Source organism: Microchirus variegatus (genome assembly GCF_963457635.1).
Source record: "Microchirus variegatus genome assembly, chromosome: 2".
Classification (NCBI taxonomy): Eukaryota; Metazoa; Chordata; class Actinopteri; order Pleuronectiformes; family Soleidae; genus Microchirus; species Microchirus variegatus.
In genome coordinates, this window is record NC_139803.1 from 36,602,406 (window position 1) to 36,612,822 (window position 10,417).

The following is a 10,417-nucleotide window of genomic DNA, read 5'->3' on the forward strand; positions in this document are numbered from 1 at the left end:
CTCTGTAGATTCGGGACCAGGTTATTGTAGGCGCCGAAATAGTGTCGCTTGCTGCCGTTCTATCTCACCTTGTTCTATCTCACCTTGTTCTATCTCACCTTGTTCTATCTCACCTTGTTCTATCTCACCTTGTTCTATCTCACCTTGTTCTATCTCACCTTGTTCTATCTCACCTTGTTCTATCTCACCTTGTTCTTATGTTTGCAATTGTCTTCTTCTCTTCCTCTTTCTTCTTTGCCTTCTTGGTGTTTTCTTCTTCCTTTTCCTTATCCGTCCTGCTTCCTGTAAATTACTGGATGTACGCCCAATGCCGCCCCCCACAGGACGACGTATGCTATTTAATCTACACTGTCACAAACAACTCAGTCGAGTGGAGAAATTGAGAACTGGTTCTCAACTCACACACATTTGCACCTCACAGGCATTTGTTTGCTCTTCAAAAAAAAAAAAAAACTCCTCTTACCAGTCGGTAACTTGAACTGCTACGCACATAGGAGCATCTCACTTTTGCAGACACAGGAAGTCTTGTGCCAAGCAACTTGCAGAACAGTGCAGATTACACGATTACACGATTACACTGCTTAAATACCCCTAACCCATGACCCAGTGATGCGTTCAGCTTCCGGACTGAATTACACACTTTGGTGAAACAACTAAAACACACAAAAGACAACCTTGTCTTTCAGGGCATGATCTCAGATTGTGACCAGCAACTTGCCAGGATCGACACATAAAGTCACACCAATCCAAGACAATGTACTGGGTCCAGATAACAACTGATTTTTGCACATGTGAAATTAAAATGATTAAGCCTATAATGGTTTACAGTGCTTTAGAGATGTACATTCCCTATTTTCGTTGTATTGTATTGCCACAGTGAAAGTAACAAATGTTATTGTTGTTTCGTTGGCAAATAACAAACTGGATTCACCTTTTTATACCCAAATTTCAGCCAGACTTCTCTGAGAAGTCAGCAATTAAACATAGCATTCAAACACTAAAGTTTTTATGTTCAGGAATGCAAGTAAATAACTATAATTTGACATCTTAATCAAGAAATAGTAATGTGCTTTACAATTATATATGTGTGTATATATATATATATATATATATATATATGTATATATATATAAATATATATATATATATACACACACACAGGATATTACGTCACTTTTGGCCACGCCAAATGTTGGCGTTGTGCACGCGCCAGTGCTGGTGATAATCACATCATCATTCCTCTGGTTCTGGTGTATATTTTCCCTCTGTCTTCATTGTGCTGAATTTTTATTTTTACTCAGTAACGGATAGGATTTATAAAGTAACTGAGTACAATACTTGAGTCAATACATACTCAAGTAAAATCATTTAAATTGTACTTAAAAAATACAAAATACACCAAAAAAGTATTCAATACAGAAACTTGAGTAAATGTATTTCGTTACTTTCCACCTCATATATATATGGATATACTGTATACAAACACACACATAAATAAACTGGTTTTACAGCTGCCGAGTTTGCATGCCCCATTTTTAATTACACACACAGATGTATGTATATATATATACATATATACATATATATATATATATATATATGTTGGGCTCCGCTTCAGTCAGATGCATGCAGTTCTCATGAATGCAGGGAATATGGCATTTCCCTTATCTGTCTGAGTGTCAACAGTGGAGAACTGCTCCCTATTGGTTGCTATCGAGACAACCTTGGCAGTGCATAGTTCCTGTCTTATCATCTACTTTCCCAGACATAATAAGCAGTGCTGTGAGTTTGTAAGTTACAGTTGCTTCTATGAATTTACAAGCAGCAGTAATAACTGTCAAAAGATGGTCAAACATTAGACCTTTCTCATCTGCTTACGGGACAGTGTGAGCCAAGGCTCTTCACACTTTCCTCCAGATGGTGATATTGTCTCTAAACAGGGATTTACCAAATGTGTTGCTTCACCGGGGGTCCTGATTTCACAGGCAGCCTCCGTCACGTCTGCGTCAGCACAGTGCTTCCAGTAGGGAGGGGTAAGGAGCTCGTGAGCAGCTGGTGTGAGATAGAGAGAGAGAGAGCGAGAGAGAAAAAAAACAAGGAGGGGTGCGAGAGAGAGGCAGAGAAAGAGAGAGAGAATTAAGGGTGTTGCCGCCTCTGAGACACACTCACGCATCACTGAGTAACAGCAGCGGAGTGAGAAGAGAGCATCCCTCTGTGAGAGAGAAAATACCTCTTTTTTGAATCATTGAAGCCACAAAAAAACCCTTTCCTTACTAAACATCGTTAAAGCCAAGGGATCACGGAGATACACTGTCCCTAGATATCAGGAGGAGCGACGGAGAGAGTGGTGTGAAAGCAGACAAACGGATAGACGCAGCGCTTCAGCACCTTGGACAGCGACCATGGCTCCAGTGGTGGAGGATGGAGCTCAGTTTGGTGAGTCAAATTCCTGACACTGAACACTCCCATTCACCTACAGGTGGGATTGGAGTAGGGCTTCAATGATTAATCAATTTTTTTTATTGATTGCTAAATTATTTGTCAAAAATTTTGATAATCAATTCATTTGTTTGAGTGTTTTCTTGACTGATTTGTTTCACTTCACTTCAACATATTCACTTAAATGTGAATATGTTCTGGTTTCCTTCCTCCATATAACACATGCATCATCAAAAAATAATCATTTTGGTTTCTGGGCATAACAAGATTTGAGAAAAATCACGAAAACAACAAATCAGTTAATTGAGTAAATAATCAACATATTAATCAGTTATGAAAATAATCGCGAGATGTAGCCCTAGATAGAAGTACATGTGTACTCCTCACAGTGTAATGCGTTACTGATCAAAAGTAATCTCAAACCATGAGTGGCAACCTTTCAATATCCAGTCTGAATTTTGACTGTTTTTCAAATGAGGATCAAATCCTGTTGATAATAATGCAGTTTTCAAGAGAGACACTCAAGAGACCTTTTACTGGATAACCTCCATTTTGTTTTCCGTTGCTTTGTGTTGCTGGATGTTTATATTTCATGTTACGAATGCTGAAAGACAGGCGGGTTTATAATTTTTTTATTATTAATATTCAGAATTAAACTGGAGGCAGGAGTTCAGCAGCTCCATCACCAACCCCCTGCTGCTGCATCTGCCTGTATGTTGTTGTTGTTGTTGCTGCCTTGAAACCTGAGACATCATAGCTTGAAATATTAATAAGAGGAGAGAAAGCGGGTAATAAGTGACGTGATTTCACATCAGCAAGACCTGAGACGACTGTGCCTCCTTTGTGTTTACCAGAGTCTAATTGAGCCTGCATCTTCAGAGCAGTTACGTCTTTTAGATGGATGCCACACCTTCTCATACCACAGCAAAACAGGCGTAGGGAAAAATTCTTCAAATATACACAATGTCACGACATGAGGGGAGAAAGAACAAGGAATGCAAATTAAAAAGACCTTTATGAACAGATCTAGCAGCAATGTAATCAAGCTCTCATGTAATGCCACTTTTTACATGTAAAATGAAATATATTCACTATTTACATAGAATTGGCCTGGCTTTTAAGTGAAAAAAGTGAAAATAAATGGTTCATAATGGTTATGTGATGACATGAAATATTCCCATCCCAACCAACCCCACCCTCTCTGTCTGTCTGTCTGTCTCTCTCTCTCTTTCCATCTCTCTCAAAGGGTGTTAACCTGCATGCTTTTCCACCGGGCTTGTAGCTGTAGGAAATGGCCTGAAAGAAACCTATTAGACTGCATTAGAAGGCAGCATAATTGTTGAGTCATCGTTCAACACAAAGACTATTGAGTATTAAGGCTCAGGTTTGTCTCCATAATAACATTTAAATCATACTTTAGGAGACAAATACACCTTGGAAAAGGGAGTGGCTCCCTGTAGGTTTTGAAAAGAAATTATGTTTTGGTGAATCCTTTGTGTATAGGATGACAATACATGGATGGAACACAGGTACAGTTGGGGATTTCAGATTGGAATTACTCTGTTCTATTGAAAACCTAACTTATGAGCCTCTATTTGTTGGTTTCCAGTGAATTCAATTTAAAAGTCTGCTTGTCACTCCCTAACATGATTTCCCCAGAGGGCTGCATATCATAGATTATGGTGATGGTACTCACCGTATTCAAAATGAATGGAGTGAATGGGTACAGGAGTGCATTTATCTTTTTGTGCATCTGTGTTCAGTCATTTTTATAAAACTGCCAACTGGAAGTCAACCATTGAATTGGAACCTAGTGATAATTATTCTTCATCAAGTTTGAGCAGATGAATTGTTGTATTCATCTCTGTCTGAGTTGAGACAGCTTCCACCAATCAGAAACACAGAACAGACAAAATCTGTTGTTTTTTTATTGATCTTAGACACATCTCAAAAGAAGGTCCATAGCTCAATAAAAAAAAAAAACACATTCCGTTATGTGTGATTGTTTGATCATATATTTTCCCTTTCTTCCCTCATCTCTTTCTCCCTCCCTCCATTCTTTCTGTCCCCCTAAAACAGTGGCAGTGCCAGTAGGTGTGGCTGTGGTGAGTGTCTTTGGCCTTGTATTTGCTGTGTCTGCGTTTGCGTGGATCTGTTGCCAACGTAAAAACACCAAGTCCCAGAAGACACCTCCCTACAAGTTTGTGCACATGCTCAAAGGGGTCGACATCTACCCAGAGAGCCTCAGTGGCAAAAAGAAGTTTGCTGAGCCTGCCAACACCACAACAAATGACACCACTAAAACCGACATTAATGGAAATTGCCACACTGCAGCACCACTGAGCCAGACTCAATCAATCAAATTGACATCAAGTCCAAATGGTTCCAGACCAGCCCTGCATCTGGATCTCGAGAAACGGGATCTGAATGGCAACATCACCACCAAACCATTTCACCACCACCATCAGACTGTGCGGAGCTCTCCGGACCTGGAGCTGCCGTCTCCTCATGCAGGGTTCACCCAACCTGGTTTAGTGGACCGCCGTGACCTCCCTTCACCGTCCAGCACTCTCTCCAGCCAGGCACCCACCCCAGCTGTAGACAAGCCCCATGGAGAGGAGAGGGAGGGTGGGCTAGGGACACTCCACTTCTCCCTGGAGTACCAACCGGAGAAGAAGGCATTCATTGTCAATATCAAGGTTTGCATTTAGGCTCCTGTTTTTACGTGTGCTTATCAGTTTTTCGGTAGAGTTTGCAAACGGTTCCAGTCAATGGTTAATGATGGATTTGATTTAACGTTTCAGGAAGCCCATGGCCTGACTCCAACTGATGAGCAGTCAATGACATCTGACCCCTACATAAAGCTGACCTTGCTGCCAGAGAAAAAGCATCGGGTGAAGACCAGAGTCCTGAAGAAGACCCTCGACCCTGCCTTTGACGAGACCTTCAACTTTTACGGGATCCCGTTGGCCCGAGTGTCGGAGTTGGCCCTTCACTTCATGGTGCTCAGCTTCGACAGGTTCTCCCGCGATGAGGTCATAGGAGAGACCCTTGTCCCTTTGTCCGGCATGGACTTGTCACAGGGCCGTGTTCTGATGAGCCGAGAGATAATCAGGAAAAATGTAAAGGTAAGAGTCTAAGATCAGTCATCTTCAAAGCAAAGTAAACACAAAATATCAAATGACGTAAGAAATCAAATCACGTTCAGTGTAAAGACACTGAATGATTGAGAGTGGAACTAAAACCAACATGCCTTCGCGATGAATGGTGAGAAAAGATCCTATCATTCCACAGAACTCACAGTTTGGAAAAAAGTGGTCATTGTTAGTGTTATTAAAATTAGTGTTATAAATTATTATCTGATGAACACATTTTCATTCATAAAATCACTGATTTTTCTACTGTCAAAATGTGCAATGAGCCATTGTGACCATTGGTGCATGAGGGGTTCAAATGATTAGACAACTTCAGCAGATGTTCCAACTGTAACTGGGAAATAACAACCTCCGAGTAAAGCTGGAATTCACTTTAGGTTCAGGTTTCTTTGCCACAACAACCATGATGAATAACTTATATTAACATCACTGTCTCCACCACCAATTTCTAAAAGCAATATGTCTAGATATAATAATAATAAAACTGACATTCCTTCCTTGTTAAAATATCACTCAGCAAATTTACAAAGTCATTTGTTTGTTATGAGACATTAAACATACAGTGAACCAAAGAGATAATCATCGGAATGAAAATGCATCACATCCAAATTATATCAAAAATATTGTTTTAATAGGTAGTATCTTGGATCTAAATACATATAAGGAATTATATTTCTTTGTATTTGTTCTGGACAAGTCAGGAAAATGATTAAACTAAGCCAAATCAGAAAGCACAAAGGAGGTGTATTTCTGCACCAGTTAGCAATGTCATAATAATCATATTTATTTTTACATTTTAGGAATTACATAATTTAAACTTGAAACACAAATTTTACAGTAGTGGAGTGAATGAAATGAAACCAAACGTGTATGGATCTGTGGGCTTGTGGTCAATAATCCACTCCATACCAGCCGTTCCTGGCAACCATGAGGGCCACAAATCTACTGGAGCTCATTTCCCATGGGTCATCTTTCCTGTTAGTGGAAGTATCCACAATACAGTATAGCTGTGTTTTTGTAAATGCACTGGGTGGAGTGGCAGCAGCAGCTATGGTTGTGGTGTTGAATTTAAAAGATAGATGATATCTGCATCTACTTCTCTGTGGTCCAGTATGCAGCTTTGCAGATTGTTTACAGATGGGCTGGCTCCATGAGCATCGGCCCATTTTCAAATGGAACGCGAGATGATACTGATGTATTTAGAGATGTGTGGGCTGATATGGTATTTTGCAGGGCTTTGCTAAAATGGAAGCTGTGTCTCCACAATGGGGGAAGCGGATATTTGCACATAAGTACCTTCCCCGAAGGAACATGAGACACAGTAAAGATCTCTGAGACAATATGCTTATCAGAGAAGTGCTGGGAAACTCAGCTCCAGTTCAGAGATATATAAAAGGTTCATTCCCTCTCGACAGTGCTTGCTCTGTATTTTGTCATCAAGAGGACAATATTCCTTAACCATATAACTATAAATCTGTTTTACTGGCCCTCTGCACAGCTACAATAACCAGATTTTGTTTTATTTAATATCTCATTTGGGTCAGAGGATCTAATGAACCACAGCTGAAGGGAGGAGTCTGCATTGTCTGGACCTTTTGTTTTGTGCAATCAATAGAAAAATCGTTTGAGAAACAAGAATTTGCAGAGGGTTATATTTTATTCTTTTATCTGATGTGATGTAGGTTGGTACACAAATACAAACAGGTTCGTCAAACTCTGACTCTTGCTGTGTTTCACTTGAATAGTTGAATCTTCCCAATAAGATTTGTCTTGCCTCTTCTGAATACACCTCTGATAACAGGGTGGTGGCTATCTTTGTCTGCAAGGCGTACTGCAGTTGTGTGTATGCGCGTGTGTAATCAGAACATTGCGAGGGGGTAGAACTTGCCTGTGTCTCTGTCGTATTTGTCATTACCATGGCAACCATGGAACACGGGCATGAATATCCTGTTTGCTGTGACTGACTCTCCTGGGTGTGTGCTCAGAGATGTGGTGGACACATGCTGTTGCACAATGACACAATTAAAAAAGCTCAAATGTCGAGGAAATTGGGGAACTTTTCATTAACATTGTTGACAGCCATTTAATCATCAGCACACACATCATTTACATGATTGCATGATTTGTGCTTGGATGCCAGTTTCAGGTCTTGCAGGACTTAACAAGATGAAACCAAGAAAAGTTTACCATTTAGAAAATGTAGTAATAAATGAAGACCGCATAGTGTTTATGTGTATTCATGGCCTGGAATATCAACAGTGCTGTCCTGTGGTTTCTAGTTTCATCTTTCTGACCCTGCGCCCTTTTGTCTTACAGAAGCCCTCAGGCCGAGGTGAGTTACTGCTCTCCCTGTGTTACCAGTCCACCACTAACACTCTGACTGTGGTCGTCCTCAAGGCTCGCCATCTGCCTAAGACTGAAAACAATGGACCCACAGGTATAGAAAATTCTACCCATGAGATCATTTCTTATGCCCTTATGTCCTTATTGTGGACAGAACAGTCAGCATGAATGGAGTCGAACTCAGCCCTAGATGCTGCAGAGAGTCATGTAGAAATACCCATATACCAAGGCCGTGATAGAAAAAACCCCAAAATGAATGCTCCTAATTTTACCGAACAATTTAAGTTATGTGTAACAATTACATGTTTACACACAGGTAAATATCTTATTTATTTTGCTGTCTGTAGCTGTATTGATGCTACAACACATACACACACACACAGGTATGTGCAGCTCTTCTTAGTAGGACACTGCACTGATCTCCATTCATTTGAACAGCGTTATCCCTAACCTTAACCATAACCATAACCAATTAATGCCTCACAATAACTTTAACCTTTACCTCACCACAATTCAAATATTCACCCTAAACTTAACCGTCCCACACAAATGAGGTTCAGCCTCATTAAGAACCCTAACCTAAACACAATTGTAACCCTGACACTAAAACCAGGTCTTAACCCTCAAAAAGCCCTTTTAAGGCGTGACAACCAGCCAAAATGTCCTCACTTTTCCTCACAAAGATGCCCATACACGAACACACACATGCATACAAACAAAAGACGAAAATGATAAGTGTTGTACACAATCAGCCTCTTTTGTCCTCATTTGTCACATCTATCTTTCCTGTACCATTGTTCACTGTGTTGATCTGTCTCAGGAATAATGTGACAAACTGTCTTTTTTCTCTTTTTCCATTCTTCATCTGCTCTCATCATTCCTCTTCTCTAGATCCGTATGTCAAGGTGAATATGTACCATGGAAAGAAACGTGTGTTCAAGAAGAAGACACACGTGAAGAAGTGCACACCCAACCCAGTCTTCAATGAGCTCTTTGTCTTTGCTCTGTCCTCCGAAGAGGGCCTGAGAGACACCAGTGTGGAGCTGCTGCTGATGGACTCTGATACAGGCAGGTCACGCAGCCCCAACACTGTCCTCGGGCGCCTGGTGCTGGGCACATCATCACCTGGCACTCCCGGCGAGCACTGGAGGGAGATCTGCGACCATCCGCGCCGCCAGATTGCAAAGTGGCACGCCATGTCAGAGGAATAGAGCTCCGGGGTGTTGGTGGATTCTGACGTCCATCCCCAATCAAGTCCAACAACGATGTGCAGGAAATCATGTCTTGCTAGCCAATACCCTTTGGACTTTCAGTGAGGGCAGGAGGGAAACAAGGGGGAGGGGACTTTGGTGTTGCAGGGAGGGTAGTTTGGCGCAAAGTCATCATTCAGTCATTCATTTATTACTTATCTTTGAAGTTATCAGGGTTCACTGGAGGAAGTAGGAGACAAAAAGGAACCCTGTAGCTTTAAATGATCCCAAAGACTGTCACTGAAAATCACCTGGTATCATGCAACTTCATCTCAATGTCAACAACCAATTGTCGCAGCAACCAAGTGCAGTGCAGAATGTCTTAAATATCACTATTGTCACTTCTTTCTTCCTTTGCTTCTTCTTCTCTTTCTTGAGCTCTTCCCTCTATATATAGTATCCAAGTCCATTATATGAAAACTTTAGGTTACTTACGTAACCCCGGTTCTCTGGGAAATGCCCCCCCGCCCCCCATGTAGTCCGATCACGCCAGAGGGCGTTTCCCATAGTGAGATACTGAGGGAGGTTTGAAAGAGAACCAGAATAAACCCAATCTGACGACGCTGTAAAAATGTTGATTATTCAAATTTATTTTATAATGACAATGTTTTCTTCATAACAATGTAGATTGTTTTTATTTATCTTTTTGTTTTGTACTCTTCTGGTTGATCTGTTGAACATTTTTTGTAAGTGTAAGTGGTATTTCATAAACATTACAAGAAAGCCTAAATTAGGTGGTGTGAGGTAAGGCTGGAACAGACTGAAGTGCATTGGGGACAGTAACATGGATGCATTTTGGTGTGAGTTTTGTTCATAAGAGTGCTTTTGAAGCGTGTGGGTGGGCATGTATGTCGGCTCTGCCACATAATGTTTACTTTAGATGTTTTGTCCCCCTTACTGTGAGCACAAAGACAGCTGAAATGTAAATGTATGTACCTTACTATAAAACATGGCAAGTTCCAAAAAAGAAAGAAAGAAAAGAATGTGCAGTCTTTAATTTCGCATGAAATGTGACATGTGATCAGACGTTCACTGTTGGCACAGTTGAATTAACAATATTCATGTTCAAAAACTCTAAATCTCTACATTTCAGAATGAAACATTTGCACTGCTACTGGCTGTTCAGGATGCATCCGTTAAGAAAACCATATTTCACATGGTATTTTTTGAGGTTTGTAAACTTTGTAAGCAGCAGAAACCACCTACAGTATATGAGTGTTCTATCGGAGG

General features: G+C 40.7%; 1 protein-coding gene across 1 annotated transcript; it reads left to right on the forward strand.

Moving 5' to 3' along the window:
- Positions 1–2,402: 2,402 nt before the first annotated feature.
- Positions 2,403–9,148, forward strand: syt4 (synaptotagmin IV; the record flags this gene model as incomplete). Its single annotated transcript, XM_083903703.1, has 5 exons — positions 2,403–2,436; positions 4,519–5,138; positions 5,244–5,567; positions 7,911–8,031; positions 8,829–9,148. 5 exons carry the CDS (start codon positions 2,403–2,405, stop codon positions 9,146–9,148), a joined length of 1,419 nt encoding a protein of 472 aa, XP_083759829.1.
- Positions 9,149–10,417: the final 1,269 nt, after the last annotated feature.